The following is a 16,621-nucleotide window of genomic DNA, read 5'->3' as shown; positions in this document are numbered from 1 at the left end:
TTAAAAATTCAGTATATATAAAAATTCCTTAGTAATAATAACATAAACCAAATGTTTCTCATATATACAATATATAGTATTTAAAAATTCATTTTATTTTATAAAAAAAATAAAAATACAATGACGGGGCCCACAAATAAGGGGGCCTGAGCCGTGCTCAAGGTGCTCCCCCTAATAGACGGCCCTGAGTATATACGAATGAGACGCGCCATTGACTCGATCATAAGTAAGGTCTTCCATCATTTATCTATGTCTTCTAGATTCTACATACGTTACAGATTAAGAAGTATTACACGACAGTTTACTTGACTAGTCAGTGGCCGGGAACTTGCTCACAAACTTCGTTCTCAACATCTTCCTAATCATATTCTTCAACTATTATAAACTATACTTCATATATACAATCCGTCCTATTCTTTTTTTTAAGTCATCTGATACAATTTACAATCAACTCGGACCGCCGATCAATCTCTTCGGTTGTGGTTGTGGCTTTCGTTATGTTGATGAGCTGAGGGTTGATCCAACATCCCAAACTAACCTACCATATGTATTTCAGAGGTAAATTTATTGTGGTATTTATCATGATCAATTAAGTTTCAAATGTATGTTTGCTGTTTTCTTTTCTTTTAGAATCAATCCATCTAATACAATCTAAATGGTATCCACAGAGCTCAACAGGTAGATTAATCCCCTACTCCAAAGTTTATATAAATGATGTGATCTCAAAGTCACGAGGTGAGTTATCTACCATATCCACTATTATTCCGGCATTCCTCCAGTTAAGCTACCTTGGTACATAGCTCATAAATCAACATATTATTGTTAAATTTGTTATGATTACTCATCTGTCTTGTATATAGTTGTACAAGTCGCATAGCACTCCTGCCTTGTTCTCTTTAATTATGTATTAGTAGTTTTATTTTGAAAACACATATTGAAACAAATCTAATTTAATACTCGGTAAGTTGCTATGTGCTTTTTTTTTTTTTTTTTTTTTTTGACAAAGATGAGCATTTCTTATGTACATTTCTTATATGCTTCCATGAGTAATTGATGAGCTTAATTCATGAGTAACATATGAGCTTAATTAATTTTCAGATTCTACGAATAATTATGGACTAAAAATCAATCCACCAGGCTGGATTGGTACATTGATATCTTGTTAGGACGACAGAAGCACCCTAGCTGCCTAGTTAATAGTCCTTACTCCTTAGTACGTCCTCTCTGTCAATTTTGTTTTACATGTTTGCCAATGCATTTATCAAATTCGTTGTATCTTTAATTAATAATACATGAAAATTTAAAAAGCTGATATTTGAAGTATAATCCACAAAAGATAGTCAAATTAAAGTAGATTATTAAACGTGTCAACTTAACTAGAACGGAAGAAGCATCCATATATACTGATTGATCTGATGTGCATCCAGCAGGTGAATTCATTAACTACAAATGCATCCAGAAAGCTCACTCGGTAGCTGAAGGAACCGAACAAGAATGGCAGATATATACAGTACAGTTCAATTCACTATCCAATTATTGTATCCTATAATCAAAGATGAAGTCTCTTTAATAAATGGTTTGCGAGACCAAGTTAAAGATATCTGCAATGAGCTGAATAGCATGTTAGCATTGCTAAAGGATGCAGATAAGAGGGCCGAACAAGGGGATGAGTCTGTAAAAGAATGGATAAAACAAGTAAGAGCATTGGCTGATGAGATAGAAGATGTCATTGAAGAATATAAGTATTTCCAAAAAGAAAATGCATTTGGTAAGGTGATGCAGTATATGTCACTGAACGTACGAAGCATTGCCTCCACCATTGAGTCTTTGCGCGAAAGGGCTAAAGAACTCGGTAGGAGAAAAGACATTATGGATAGCTGAAGTTGTTTCCTGTACTTTGGTTTGTTTCCGAAAGGTTGTCCTGTTGATCGAATGCAGCTCATTAGATTATGGATAGCTGAAGGTTTTATTGTAAGAGAACCTAGCAGTAACTTGACACTCGAAGAAGTCGCTGAAGAATACATCAATCGACTTATTGGTATGAACATAGTTGAAGTTGAGCGCACTGATGCTACTGGCAAACCTAAGACATTACGAGTCTATGAATTCCTGCATGAAATAATCCTTTCTAAGGTTAAGGAGTTGAATTTTTGTCACGCTCTTCCAGAAAAGAACTCCAACATTGCTGATTCAAGTGTGGAGCCTCGACGATTGTCCATCAACATAGACCATAGCTCCAATAATGCAGTAGCGAATCCAGCAAAGGAGATTGTTATCGGAAGCAAGTCGAACACCCGGTCCATCCTGCTGATAACAGATTCAACAGCACCAGTAAAGCTACGGCCCAAGGTGTTAACTAAAGCATTGAATAACAATCGCCAGCTGAAAGTTCTTGATCTATGTAATGCTCCCATAGATGAACTTCCAAAGGAAGTGGGAAAGTTACTTAACTTGCAGTATTTAAGCCTAAGAAATACACGAGTTAAAAGGATTCCAAGCTCTATTGGTAAGCTTCAAGATCTCCAAACATTGGATTTGAAACAAACTCCCATTCATGAGCTTCCCGCTGAAATCTACGAGCTCCACAAACTACGTCATCTTCTTGCATATTGCTACGAGCATGATCCTGCTTTTAGTCTCCACACCATGAAGACGATAGGAGTGAAGTTACCAAAGAGGGTATTGGAGAATTTTGGGGAGCTACAGAAGCTGGCATTTGTTGATGTGGAGCATAATAGTACTGTGATCAAGGAGCTAAGAAATTTGAGGCAGTTGAGAAAGCTAGGAATTGTTGGGCTCAAGTTAGAAGATGGGAAAGATCTCTGTGTTGCAATTGAAAAGATGGAATGCCTTCAGTCATTCAGTGTATATTCAAAAAATAAAACTGAATGGATGGATTTAGAGCATTTCCAGTTGCCTCCTTCAACACTTAAACACCTCTATCTGAATGGACCGTTGATACCACCATTCCCTAGCTGGATCCTCGAGCTCCACTGCCTAGTGAAAATTCGTCTAAGGTGGTCATGCTTAGACGATGTTGATCCTCTTGAATGCCTGGAAACATTGCCTAGTTTAGTGGAACTTCAGTTGTTGGATGCATATTGTGGTGACACTTTAAAAATTAGCGCCGCAGGGTTCAAGAAGCTTAAGATTCTCCATCTCCTTGATTTGCAAGCTCTGGAGACTTTGACTATATACAAAGGTGCTTTGCCTCTACTTCAGCATATGGCAATCGGCGTAAGTCCAAGACTGCAGGTGCCACCGGTAATCAAGTACCTCCCGAGGCTAGAAACACTCACTTTCTTTGATACACCATGGGAATTTGATCTTAGTCTTCTACAAGATGGGCAATATCATTCCGTTGTCAAACATGTACCTAATGTTAGATTTCTAAAGAGTGGCCAAAGGTTCTAGCAAACATGAAAACATGCAAAAGCAGAATAATACACAATATAAGCAAATTCATATTGAGAGTAATTTTAACAACTTCCATGAACTTCTATACAACTGTTCTTATGTAGTTAAGTCTCTGTTATAAGTCTGAGTACCAAAGAATTAATTGCTAATATTGGAATCTAGTTCCCTCTCAACACTTGAAGATTAAAGATAGCAACAGTGAGCCACCATCCATCAATAATCTCGCCCTATGTTGATTGATATCAAATATTGTTGGCTGTTCACATTTGAACCTAACCTCAACAGACAACAAAATTTGCACTAATAAGTTAATAACTTGGTATAATAAGAGTCCTATGACTACTCCTATCCAACCTTAATATTGTTATGATTCTAAAAGTTGGAGTTTGATGCCATACCAAGCAACATCAACCTACATCATTGGTGAAACCAAGAAATTTATTTGAGAGGACTGAAACCAATTTGGAACGGATCGAATATTGACGTACATTCAAGACAAGCTTGTAGTCTTACTTAGCCCTAAACTTGGTCCCTTGAGAAGTATAAATGTAAACATATTACCATGTGCAGGCGCATTGGCTATGAAAATTGGGTGGATTTATAGCAGTAAAGAGTAGCAATTTGGGGTTAATAAACTACCTGGGGCCAATTTTCATAAAAAAAAAAAAGTCAAAAACTATAAAAGGGTATGTCAACTAGTAGGATTCAGCAAAAATAATTTTATTTCAGCAAGATAATTTCATTTTAGCATAAATAAGTACAGTTCTTTTAACATAAGTCGACGAGAACATAGATTTACGTTATTCTTTGTTAAACACAGGCAAAAGCATGCAGAATAATAAGCATGCAGAATAATTCTAGATTCTATGCGTGGATTTAATTGTGTTACTATTAGTCCAAAAATATGAGACCAAAAATATTTAACTGTCATGTGAGACTAAAAAAGGGTCACAAACACAACATAAACCCAAAATGAGAGCAAAATCTCAAAAGAAAAAATACTGACAGGAGGAAAAAAATTTGCAATGAAGGTTAAACAACTGACTATTTTCTTGACTTCTTTTTTGATTTAGATCCACCAGTATGCTGAGAGGCTGCTTTCGAGTTGTTAGCTTGGCTTGGCTTTGAATTTGTAGCCTTTGTATCAGCATTATCAGCCCCAGAACTGCGAATAGGACCATCAGAAGTTCCAGCTTCCTGTTTATCCCGAGATACAGCACCCTGGGAGCCTCTAACGTGAGCTGCCCTCTTATCCTTTCTCCTGGGTCTGAAAGTAGATCTCTCCCTCTTTGGCAACCAACGCTCTGGGTCTGGTGGGGGGCCGGGATTAGCAGGGTCAAATCCCTTTGGATATCTTGGCTTTCTTTTCCTTTTCTTCTTAGTTTTATCCTTGTTCTTAATCTCATCATGCCCTTCAATATTCACAAGACGAGATCCATTTTCAGCGGGCTTTGCCCCAGAGGTTGTTTCAAGCTCATCTACATTAATTCCCTTCAAACCAGGAAGTGACTTGAGCTTCTTTTCGTAAGCTTCAGCCTTTTCAACATTGACATGAGCAGCAGTAGTCACTAATCCCACCAAAGCATCAACATTGCTATTCTTCTTAACAAGTTCCTCAAACAACTCCAAAGCCTCTTTCTGTCTACCATGCTTTAGCTTAAAAGCAGCAGCCTCTTGCATGATAACAGTAAGTTTGTTGTCTTCAGTCATTGCATTGGACCACCATTTGATTGCATTGTCTAATACAACCTCAGCACCATCAATATCTCCTAAACGTTCTTTCAAGGTAACAATAGTGGCCACGGTAGCAGGCATGTGTTGTATATCAGAGATTTTTGAAAGGGACTCGGCAGCAACTTGAAAGTGACCAGCAGCAGCAGCAACCTGGGCTCTGGCAAGGAGAAATACCTTTGACTTGTCAGGGGACTTTCCAGCAAACTGCCCCAGCACTTCTTCGGCTCTGCCAGCCTTGTTCTCCCTGACCAGTACTGCAGCTTGAAGCAGCACAGGCGTCACGCTGTCTGGAAACATTCCCACTAAAGCAGTAACAAGTTCCCGAGCCTGAAAATTAGATAGTGCATTCAATGCTACTTCATGTCTTTGATATACGAACTATTAAGTATGAGTTGGTGCAGAAATGGTACACAAGGATATATTATAATAAAAATAAAGAAACAAACAAGTAAACATGTGACAGACACTCTGTTAAAGACAAGACTGAAGTTACCTGGTCAATTTTGTTAGCATGAATAAGCAAAAGAGCTCGATTAACATAGACTGCTTCCTTCTGCTTGACTGAGAGTTTTGACTCCAGAGAACGAGCCAGCCGAAACTGGCCTCCATCACCTTTGTCTATAAGCCTATCAAGCTTCTTCAGGCTGTCAGAAACTTCTTTTGGACCTCGAAGGGAAATTAAGTTGTTTGTTGCGATAGCAAGGGACGATTCATCAGCTAAATTCTGTTTTATCATGTTTAAGTATGCTTGCACAGCTTCTTGTGTATTTCCAAGGAGCTGAAAAGACAGGAAAATTGAGCCTTTCAGCAAATCTACATTCAAAGGTAAAGGAAGTCAGATGCCACACGATTTATACCTGCTGAACATATGCCAGTTGAACAGCTATAGGCGCTAATTCATTTTCTATATCGTCATCTGCCCAGTTATCTTCCATCAGGGATTCCTGGCCCACTCTGAAAACATATAAATAAATCATTAGTCTTCAAAATCAACTAAAAGATCCTTTCAACAATTTAAGTCTAATGTAATTATCTCCCAAGTACCCGACTATGGAGGCTTTTCCCTGTTTTGCATAAATGTTGCACAGCAAATATTGCTCACTGATCATGCTAACATATCTCAGAAGAGATAAACACACTCAACTATGCAAAACAATTTCTATACTTGGTAATGAACTAAAAATCTTGGATAAATATGAGTATTTGACTTCAAGTCACCAACTGACCAGAACAAAACAAAAACTGGCATGTGACTGAAAGTGGTGTAGAAGTAGTAGAGAGGGGCAAAAATCAGCAAGTGCTACTGAACCATATGGCATAGGAATATAAAGATGGAGTTACTAATGACATACATTCAGCTTAAAAGCATGTAAATCGCCTTCTAGCCTTCTAGAACAAAATAAGGAAAATAATTAGAATCTTACCTTCTAGCAGACAGCAAAAGCTGTTCTGCATCCACAAATTTATTTGTCTCGATTAAAGAGCAAGCAGTGTTATACGCCAGTTCAAAGCTGCTTGTTGGTTTAACCTTGAGAGATTCCAGAACTCTTTTCACCTCGGATGACCGTCCTGCTCCCACAAGACCAGCAACGAAGTTGATCTCTAGCGAGTCAATACCTAAGTTTTGAAGCTTTTGATAAATGTCTAGGCAAGCATCCATCCTTCCCAAACGATACAATATCTGGGATTCTAGCAACATAGTTGCAGTGCTCCTCTCCTGACTTTGCAAGGATTCCAAAGCTTCATTTAGTTTGTTTAGCCTGTACAAACAATATGCCTAAGGAGCATATGACCATAAAAAGAGCATTTATTAATCCATCAACAAACAAAAATTGAAATGAGAAGTATATGATTGGCAAAATGATAACTGCATATGGAGAAGTCAAGACACTTAAAGTTGAGTAAAACTTGAGAAATCATTGAAACAGACAAGGAAAGAAATAAACATATCTATAAATTCTTTTCCATACCCACCCATAAATATAGGATACAAGCAATCTAGTCAGTGGCATTTTAACCACGTGGTGCAATGATTTCGCTATATAGACTGGACCCCGCATCACATTCCTAAATGACTTAAATCCATCTCCAATTAAAATAATGCATCCAGGACTTCTATGAACAAGGTCCAACAGAAAAAGAATTCCAAGAATCAGGAAACTTCATTGGTATTACCTCAAATAACCATACACTAATACCTTGTATTAAAAAATTTTATGGTAAGTAAAAAACTGATGACCTTATCAAATGGAGTCAAAAGATTCAATGTTGTTTAACTTTCAGACTATATTGGACTAAAGAAATTTAAATGTCTTATTGATTTGCCCACGTTTCTTTTCTATATAAGGTAGACAGGTAGTACACACGTGTCCTATCAGATTACAGGTCGACCAAAATTAGCCCCTTGTTATCAGAAGGATAAAATTGTGAATATACTCAAAACTAGAAACTAAACCACGTGAGGATTGTAAGCACAACCAAAAAAATAAACCTCAAGATCCAACAACAAGCTAGGTATTGCTAATGTGCCCTTAACACGGATATACCACCATTAAAATCGCTCATTCATTTTTTGGGCAATTGGTATGCTTCCAAATGTATACTGTAACATGCTGTTTATCTAATTCAAACATAAACAGAAACCAAGGTAGAACATCAACGTCAAATATGAGTTACAAAATTCAACATGTTCATACCTTCAGGAAATTTAGATCAATCGGAAGCCTCTGTGAAGACTGAATAACCGCAAAAGCTTCATCAATGTTATCAGCTTTGATTAGAGCTACAATCTTGCACCGAAGAGCGTCCTCATCACCCGGAGCACTTGACAGAACTGAAAGAGTGCTTCCACAAATTAAAGTTAGAAAATTATCTGAATAACTGAAACTCTGATATAGACAGAGTGAGGAATAGAGACCTTGTTCTGCGACTTTGGTGGCCTGCTCGTATTCTGAGCGTCCAATGAATTTATTAAGAGAAGTAAAGAGATCCTCAATGGCAATGGTGGGCTGTGAGGAAGACCCTTTAGGTTTCTCCTTGGCTTTTGGTGCCATTGACTAAAAAAGTAAGCCAAAACAGAAAAGGATCAAACTTACAATAAACAATAACAAGTATTTGAATAAGATAAAGAATAGTTATAAGAAGTGAAAAACCAAATGCTCAAAACATCTCTTCATCAAAGTCTAATAGACAAACTAAATTTGAATATATTCCAATTGATTCAAGATTTCAGCCACTAAATCTTTATAGCAAATGAGATGCACCAATATGAGTTGAGAAGAGCAAGTAGACAAAGTAGTTACTAATGATAGTGACATAACAAGGATACAGCCAACAAGTAATTAAGACACACACATACACATAAGCTCAAAAAGAACGTAAACATCAGTTTACACCATGGTTTCAGTTTGATTCATAAGCATAGCATGAAAACCACCAACGAACACTTAACCAATTTCAATTAGTGATCACAGAATAACAATTAGATTGTCTCACACAAATTACCAGCACTGGGCCAACAATTGTGTTATGTTGTTATTTCTAATAGATATCATTCTGCAAGAATTTCCTCAATTTCAACCTATGACAATCATAAAGCAAAATCTACTCTAAAAAACCTCATCCACCCCTATCAAATCGAGATCATTGCACACAAGAGACACAAGCCATCAAAAAAAAAAAAAAGTTAAAGAGTTTTAGCTCACAAAAATTAAAATTAAGAAAGATGGGGTTTTCAGTATATAAAAAAGAGGACTGCATCTAACTGACCTCAAATTTAATGGAAAGAAAGAAAAAGGGGGGAATTCTATAGTTTGAGGCAGGCATAAAAATGCCAAATTTGTGACAGAAGAAAAAAGAAAGGAATCCCAAACCAAAAATTCACAAGCAAGGTGAAGCTCTAATGGCTAGATCGTAGAGACAGAGACCAAGTTGAAGATAAAGATTGATGATTAGAAACTCCCTCATATTGTTTCCCGATACTTCGTATGCATCTTATCCTCTCCCAATTTCACCAAAAAAAATCAGCAAACCCAATATAGAACTCTAAATTAAAATTCAATCTGTATTCACTGTTAACACTCTTCCGCATTAAATCCTAAATTCAGAATCACACTTTTGCATTTACTTTAATAAACTAATGATTAAATGGATGATTTTGCAATTGCATGCCACACTTAAAGAACAAGTTTTTGATTGATGAATCAGGACCATCCTGAGCCAGGGCAAGATAAGCGGCTCCGCGACCGCCCTCGCCCTGGGAGAATAGGTACATTTTCATGATTCAATCCTAACATTGCTATAATCAACTTTCTGCAAACTCATTTATCAATCAAATCTGACTCAATTATCAAATTAGGCTCGAAAAATACATTAAATTCATCTCGCTTGATAAAATCAACAAAATTCTAGCAACAAATTCACTCAATATGATCTTTCAGAAATTCAAATAATTCAATAGTCGACAATCGAAGAACCCTAACTTGACTATACTGAAAATTAGAATAATTTAAATAAACCCTAGATTGTGAAATTGAAATTCGATGGTTTGAATAAAAAAAAAAAAGAAATAATCTTACCTAAAAGCTGCTTCAATAGATGAGAGAAAGCTTAAAAATCGGTTCAATGGAGAAACCAGAGTACGCTTCAATGGAGGAAAGAGGGAGATGCAGGTAAAAGTGACAAATAGATAGACAAAGGAAGAAAAATACGACTACTCGTAAGTCGTACCACCAAATACTAACATTAGTATTAAGAGTCCGTATATACACTAGAATAGTAGATGATTAGAGTAATACGGCGTAATAAAACATACGGAGGAAAAAAAAAAACAGAAAAGAAAACTCCGTAGCGATTTCCGTGAATAATGTTAAAACATAAATTATTTCCTTAAATGCGTCACTTTAAAAAACTATTTCACACAACACCGTCTATGTAGGATTAGTGGAAGGTTTGGGTATCCGAAGCTAATAACCGCTAATAAAATGTACGGAAGCCCAATTGCTCAACTGAATTAAATAAAATTAATGAAATATTTCAAAGTTCTCATCTTCTAAAGCAAGATTTCTCATTTTATTTCACCGAGTCAGCGAAATCGCCCCAGTGGTACTCCAAATTGTCGCCGAATTAATCACCTTCGACTGTTGCCGTCGTCGACATAACCTTCATGTACGGGAATTTCATTCACGATTCTGAATTTTTGATTATAAGGTTTGGCCTGATTTCGATTTTATTTAAATCTTACTCTTGAATAGAGGTTCTACTTAATATATAGAACCGCTAATAGTATTAGCGGTTCTATATTAAGCAGATCCGCCATCATCATTAGCGGTTTATATTGGAAGGAAACCGAACATTGAATCCGAGCCGACGTGGACGGTATTACGTGAAATAGTTTTAACGTGGACAATTAAATTACATTATAGCATTAATTATTTATGGAAATCGCTTGAAAACTCGGAACTCCTAAATAAAAATAAAGATACAAAAAAAATCCTTGACTGTTGACAATTGACAGTATTCCTCCAATTGAAGCGGTTTCTCAGTTCTCCATTGAAGCGGCTTCTGAGCTTTTTCTCGAAGCGGCTCTGAGGTAATATATCTTTATTTTTTGTTAATCATCGAATATCATTTTCACAATTTAGGGTTAATTGTAAGTATAATCAATCTAGGATTCTTGTAAGGTGGATTCTTTAACTATTGGTTATAGTTACTCAATTTATGAAAGAATGCATATAACGAGTGTTTGAATTTTTCTATAGAGTGAAATTTGGGCAGATGAATAAATAGAGAGATTATGAAATAGAGTTGTTCATTATTCAATAATTTGATTAACCTACATCAGGTAGGTTTACAGCCATAATGGTGGAGTTGGCAGCTGAGAAGCATGTCCGATATGTCTTATCTGTCGAGAAGGTTTGATCTTTTTTTTATTTTTTTCCTGTTTAATGTCTTGGGTATGTGATTAGTTTTATGGTGTGTAAATCTTTTGCTACTTGTGTCCATAGAAAAAGGACGGATTTGAATCGGTGGTCATGGAGCACCTTAGGATGAATGGTGCTTACTGGGGACTGACAACATTGGATCTTTTGGGAAAGCTTCAAGTCGTGGATCAAGAACAAGTTATTTCATGGCTGATGCAGTGTCAACATGAGTCTGGTCTGTCTTTATTATTGATAGTAATTCAAATTTCCATTAAATCAGATTCTTGATCCACGACTTGGATCTTTTGGGAAAGCTTCAAGTCGTGGATCAAGAAGAAGTTATTTCTTGTTTCTTCTTATTCTTATATGAAATACATTCTTCTCTTAGAGTCTTATCTATGGAAAAATGTTGGTTGAAATTCTCCAATACATTCTTAGTTTCTTACTCTTGTCTAAGGAAAATTGTTGGTTGAAATTCTTCGATTAAACTGCCTAATTTAGAACTGATTTGAAAAAGATTGTGGAATGCCAGCCTCTTAGCAAGAAACACAAGGCTTCCTACATCTACTAAAACCACATCTTCACTGTATGTAGCTATCATGTTCCTAGATTTTTGTCCTGTTCCTGTAAATACTTGAGTAATATGTCATATGCTTACAATGACTGGCCTATGCAGGTGGATTCGGTGGTAATATCGGACATGATCCACATATTCTTTATACTCTCAGTGCTGTTCAAGTTCTAGCTCTGTTTGATAAGATACATATTCTTGACGTTGCTAAGGTGACAAAATGTATCCTTTATGACGTGGTGAAGTTTCAATTTATTCTAAAACTATTTCCGATTGTGTGTTTTTCTTTTCATTTATATTATGTATGGTTAAGATATCATGCTATCTATAAAATGATATTTTGCTGAAATTTATTGTTTGAATCTTGAGGAGACAAGAAATTGCATGCTGTAAGTTGTGACCTTTACCCAGCTCTGTAGTTAAATACTGTATGCACTCATCGAGTTTTGCTAATTTACCATGATCTTGATAATTTTATTGGGATAAACAGCTTATTTTCTTTTGTCAAGTAAATCAATCACACACCAAGAACACTCCGGTTTGTTCATGGGACCTTAACCTTGCAACTCAGATATCATGCAGTTGCAGAATGAGGATGGATCGTTTTCAGGAGACATCTGGGGAGAAGTGGATACCAGGTATGTTTGCAATTCTCTGTCTTGTCCTTTTACATGCCTTTTTTCTTTAAACAGAGAGAAGCTTACTCAGGTTTATCCATATTTCTAGATTTTCATATATTGCAATTTGTTGTCTGTCATTGCTACATCAATTGGACAAAATTGATGTGGAGAAGGCTGTGAACTACATTGTAAGGTGCAAAAACCTAGATGGGGGATTTGGATGCACGCCTGGTGGGGAATCACATGCAGGACAAAGTATGTTGGTGCACTTTAATAGTGATTTATAGGGTTTATGACTTGATGTTGTTTATATAGATGAAGTTGGTCTTCTGTCATTCATTATGTCTATTCACTCTACTGTATATATGTACATGCCCTCAACAATTGTCATGGATTCTACATTAGTATACTAGTTGCTGTCCTTTAAACTATCACTGGTAAAGTGCTAGGTCAGAGTTTTGGTCTGAGGAATCTATGCATTGCTATAGTCCTATAGCTTTGTCCTTTTTTTTTTCTCCATTCACCTCGATCTTCCCCTTCCATGAATCGATCAAAGAGTAAAGGGGCTCCGTCTCAAGTGACCAATTTTGTAAGATCAAGAGACATTTGGAACTCTTCAATTTGCAGTTTACTTTACAAAATAGGTATTTTGTACCCAAAATGAATACCAATAGGTTTTCTGTGGTTTTTTATTTTTTTGTTTGTTGAGAATAACTTTTCAATAGTCTCTTGCTAGGAAGGGTAAGGTTGCATACACATGGATCTTCCAAATGCTACCTTAGTGGGAATAAGATGGTGGTTGAATAGCTGATAATGCTGCTGTCTGGTTTTGTATATTCTTTATCAGAATTTTGTCTAGGATGGTTTCAGTATAACTTTATTAGGTTGGGGTTAGGACACAGGATAATAGGATATAACTAAAATTAAAACTGTTGGCTTATGAATATCTCAAATCTTATGATCTAGGAATATTATAAATCCTATGGTGTTCAGAAGACTATATAACGTAATCCCACTTGTAAAGCATCATACTAACTGTAACTGCTTTGGACTTTGGAGGAAATCGAAAGCACACTGCTTGGGAGATTTATGTTTTAGTTTTCAATATACTGCTTATTCGCTGTACAAATCAAGATGATGTAAGTCATGTTACTCATGTGAGGAAGCTATGGACTAATATTATGGTTGATATGGTATGATCCTCTTTTGCTTTATAGAGAGTTTCAATAGATTGACTTTTGCAGTATTACCATTCTCACAGATGCATACCCTTTGAGCTGTACTAATTTTGGTTACTTTTTATAAGCTCTTGGTTTCTTTCTTTGTTTTTTTTTTCTACTCTTTTACACTCTTTTGGTGAGAGTCAAATTTTATTGGTTTATTACTGCAGTTTTTTGCTGTGTTGGTGCTCTTGCTATAACGGGCGCTCTGCATCATGTTGACAAGGACCTTCTTGGTTGGTGGTTGTGTGAGCGCCAAGTGAAGTCAGGAGGTCTAAATGGTCGACCAGAGAAGCTTCCAGATGTGAGATATCGATTTCCTTATAATTTTTTTTACAAAATTAAAAATTCGCCCGCCCTCCTTAGATCCTCAAACAAATGCTTCTGAATGCTCTCTGGTATTGTCCTGCTTTCAGGTCTGCTACTCATGGTGGGTACTGTCTAGTTTGATTATGATCGACAGAGTACACTGGATTGACAAAGAAAAGCTTGTTGAATTTATCTTAGACTGCCAGGTATTCATTTCACTTCTAGATTTTGCACTTATTAAAGAACCAGTTTTTGGCTTTTTGCAGTTTTGTTTTCAGTTGCTTGCTCATGACCTCCATTCTCATATCTAATTATCATCCAGGATTTAGAGAAAGGAGGTATCTCAGATAGGCCAGATGACGCTGTCGATGTTTTCCACACTTACTTCGGAGTTGCAGGTAACATGCTAGTTTAAAGCCATCATTCTTTTCTCTTCAAAACAGGTTTTTGCCATTAGTGTTTTTTAGTGTTCAGGCTGATACATGTTTTTTGTGTTGGCATTGGTAGGTCTGTCACTTCTTGAGTATCCTGGAGTGAAAGCTGTAGATCCTGCCTATGCATTACCAGTTGATGTGGTGAATAAGATTCTAATAAGCTCGTAACAAAACCATCCTTTGATATGTTGGAGCTATGTCTGATTGGCTCTGTGAGTAGACTAGACTTGCACGTCGAGTTTTCTTTCTGTATACTGAGAGAATTATAGCCTGTAAAATTGATGAAATTCGAGAAGATAACAAATTGCGGTGAACTATATTGTTGTTTTATCATAGTTAAACCTTTTATCAATTGGCTTTCGCTAAGGTTTGACTATGATGTGATGAGAAGTTCATAGCGATTGTGTTAAGTTGCTAACAGCATGCTTTGATCTAACTCTTTCTTCTCTATATAGCCACAATTAGCAAGGATAAATTGAAGAAACTTTTATGTTATACAGAGTACTTTGTATTATTAATCGTTGTACAATACCATAAGAAAAGCTTACAACAACAAAACAAAAAAAAAAAAAAAAAAAAAAAAACGTAACCCTCTGCCCTTTTCCATATTAAAATTCATCTATAATATCCGTCCGGATTTGTTTACATAACCACATCAACAGATGACTATTAATTCTAGACAAAGGGAGTATGTAGGCCTATCATGCAGAACTCTTCTTAACGCTACCTACACATCTAAAATGATGAGCTTGCTGGGTCATCCCATAACATTTTCCGGTCACATCCGCTGAACCATCCTCGTATTCATTACAGTCTACCAATTCTTGATTGCTATGCTTTTCCCTGTCTGATCGTAAACCATGACCGTCACACGACTGCGGTTGAACCATCTTAGTGTTAGCAACATCATCACCACTTCTTTGACGCTGTTTCTCCTGCTTTTGGTTTGATCTATCTTGATCTTCTATAATCTTGGCTTGTGAACTCATGTTTTATATATAGTTTGTGAGTAAGAGTAACACTTTAAAATGGTTTGTTTTTCAATTTTCAAAGGTTCTTTTATTCATTTTCTATAACGAGAAAATGGTAGGAGGTGTCAATCGAATGAGTAGCAACATCATATAACAAACGTGTGGATTCCAATTAAATGGCACGTTGCTTGCAAATTTTGCAGGCTATGAATAATGAATTGAGATGGCAGTTATAGATTTGTTAAACAAATAGTGCAACTTATGTCATGTTTTTGGAGTAGCTTTAAGTTGAAATGGATAAGTAAAGGTTTATTTAGTTTATCTTATTTTTGCCAATCTAGTCTAATATCAACTTGTTTGGTAAATAATAATAATAATAATAGGAAAATGCTATACATAGCCCTAAGGGCTACATATAAACATTTAATTTACTCTTGAAAATTGTTTAAATTTAGAAAATCATGACAAAAACACACTAATTGCATCGATTTGCGTGTGTTTTTGTCATGAATTCCTAACTTTATACATTTTTCAAGAGTAAATTCAATGCTTATATATAGCCCTAAGAGTTATGTATAGCATTACCCATAATAATAATAATAATAATAATAATAATAATAATAATAATAATAATACACACATAGTATTTACAAAAGGTTGTCCTAGGCTCCTAGTGATATAGCATGATTAGCACATCTGAGAGTAAGAGATCTGAGAGTATCTATATGAATTTTTGTTTTTATATCTCTTAGTAACGATTAGCACATCTAGAGGTGGTGGCCAATTTGAGACAATCAAATGATATTTTTTAAGTATTGTAGCATTTCAAGAATTGGAGTAGAATTAGAGTTCAACAAAGTTATGATGAGTATTAACCTTTAGCTTTTGGAGAAATTACACGAGTTATCGAGTAGACAAAACCAACTTATATTTTTAACTGGAAATTTGAGGTTTTGCTTTTGCTATAATGACTTGCAATGTTAACCAAACATAGAATTTAGGAAAGCGTCACTATTTAACTATTTACTTCAATAGTATTATTACACAATACACATAGTATCTATCTAACCGTCTTTATTGTAATAATTAACCGGTTAAGTAAGCTACTTTTCATGTTACCTTTAGAATATTTTTACTTAAAAACCAATAAGTAAAATAAGATATCTCAACTCCCCTAAAAAAAATATCTCAACCACCTAACAATAAATATTTAACACTCGACTTAACACCATCTCCTTACCAAAAGCTGATAACTACTCTGTAATCATAGATATAAAAGACTACTATTATGAATTCAATAACTACATTAGTATGATAAATAAAGAGACATGCCTTTTATTAATCCTACTCTGTATTTAATACAGTAATCAAATTAATCACAAACTATTACAGTAGTACAACAAAAATAGAATTAATTAATTAAT

The 16,621-nt window shown here is 35.7% G+C and overlaps 3 protein-coding genes across 5 annotated transcripts; 2 read left to right on the top strand and 1 right to left on the bottom strand.

Annotated features, from left to right (window-relative positions):
* The first annotated feature begins 263 nt into the window (after positions 1-263).
* LOC110707054 (disease resistance protein RPM1-like) lies at positions 264-3,471 on the top strand. 2 transcript variants are annotated; one of them, XM_021885084.1, is made up of 3 exons: positions 264-558; positions 669-735; positions 1,431-3,471. In XM_021885084.1, exon 3 carries the CDS (start codon positions 1,933-1,935, stop codon positions 3,412-3,414), a length of 1,482 nt encoding a protein of 493 aa, XP_021740776.1. In that variant the 5' UTR covers positions 264-558; positions 669-735; positions 1,431-1,932; the 3' UTR covers positions 3,415-3,471. The 2 variants fall into 2 exon arrangements, with proteins under 2 accessions (XP_021740776.1, XP_021740777.1); XM_021885085.1 differs by having other exon boundaries at positions 1,428-3,471.
* An 813-nt stretch (positions 3,472-4,284) lies between these two features.
* Positions 4,285-9,908, bottom strand: LOC110707053 (signal recognition particle subunit SRP72-like). Its single transcript, XM_021885083.1, has 7 exons — positions 9,729-9,908; positions 8,069-8,207; positions 7,848-7,984; positions 6,576-6,928; positions 6,009-6,105; positions 5,645-5,929; positions 4,285-5,478 (listed from the first exon to the last, which is right to left on the bottom strand). Exons 2-7 carry the CDS (start codon positions 8,202-8,204, stop codon positions 4,462-4,464), a joined length of 2,025 nt encoding a protein of 674 aa, XP_021740775.1. The 5' UTR covers positions 8,205-8,207; positions 9,729-9,908; the 3' UTR covers positions 4,285-4,461.
* Positions 9,909-10,582: 674 nt separating this feature from the next.
* On the top strand, positions 10,583-14,592 carry LOC110707052 (geranylgeranyl transferase type-2 subunit beta 1). Of its 2 annotated transcripts, none has more exons than XM_021885080.1 (10): positions 10,583-10,741; positions 10,994-11,064; positions 11,157-11,307; positions 11,749-11,865; positions 12,215-12,281; positions 12,370-12,518; positions 13,654-13,787; positions 13,900-13,998; positions 14,115-14,190; positions 14,300-14,592. In XM_021885080.1, the coding sequence occupies exons 2-10, from the start codon at positions 11,011-11,013 to the stop codon at positions 14,392-14,394; spliced, it is 942 nt and encodes a 313-aa protein (XP_021740772.1). In that variant the 5' UTR covers positions 10,583-10,741; positions 10,994-11,010; the 3' UTR covers positions 14,395-14,592. The 2 variants fall into 2 exon arrangements, with proteins under 2 accessions (XP_021740772.1, XP_021740773.1); XM_021885081.1 differs by having other exon boundaries at positions 10,591-10,741; positions 10,998-11,064.
* Positions 14,593-16,621: the final 2,029 nt, after the last annotated feature.

The sequence above is a fragment of the Chenopodium quinoa genome, unplaced genomic scaffold, assembly GCF_001683475.1.
Source record: "Chenopodium quinoa cultivar QQ74 unplaced genomic scaffold, ASM168347v1, whole genome shotgun sequence".
Classification (NCBI taxonomy): domain Eukaryota; kingdom Viridiplantae; phylum Streptophyta; class Magnoliopsida; order Caryophyllales; family Amaranthaceae; genus Chenopodium; species Chenopodium quinoa.
This window is presented reverse-complemented; position numbering and strand designations above follow the sequence as displayed.

Coding starts and splice junctions, on each gene's coding strand:
- LOC110707053 (XM_021885083.1), bottom strand. CDS start 8,204: ATGGCACCAAAAGCCAAGGAGAAACCTAAAGGGTCTTCCTCACAGCCC. Junction 7,985..8,068: donor CACCAAAGTCGCAGAACAAG/GTCTCTATTCCT, acceptor GCACTCTTTCAG/TTCTGTCAAGTGCTCCGGGT. Junction 5,479..5,644: donor ATGCTAACAAAATTGACCAG/GTAACTTCAGTC, acceptor TCTAATTTTCAG/GCTCGGGAACTTGTTACTGC.
- LOC110707054 (XM_021885084.1), top strand. CDS start 1,933: ATGCAGCTCATTAGATTATGGATAGCTGAAGGTTTTATTGTAAGAGAA.
- LOC110707052 (XM_021885080.1), top strand. CDS start 11,011: ATGGTGGAGTTGGCAGCTGAGAAGCATGTCCGATATGTCTTATCTGTC. Junction 11,065..11,156: donor ATGTCTTATCTGTCGAGAAG/GTTTGATCTTTT, acceptor TTGTGTCCATAG/AAAAAGGACGGATTTGAATC. Junction 12,282..12,369: donor TGGGGAGAAGTGGATACCAG/GTATGTTTGCAA, acceptor CCATATTTCTAG/ATTTTCATATATTGCAATTT.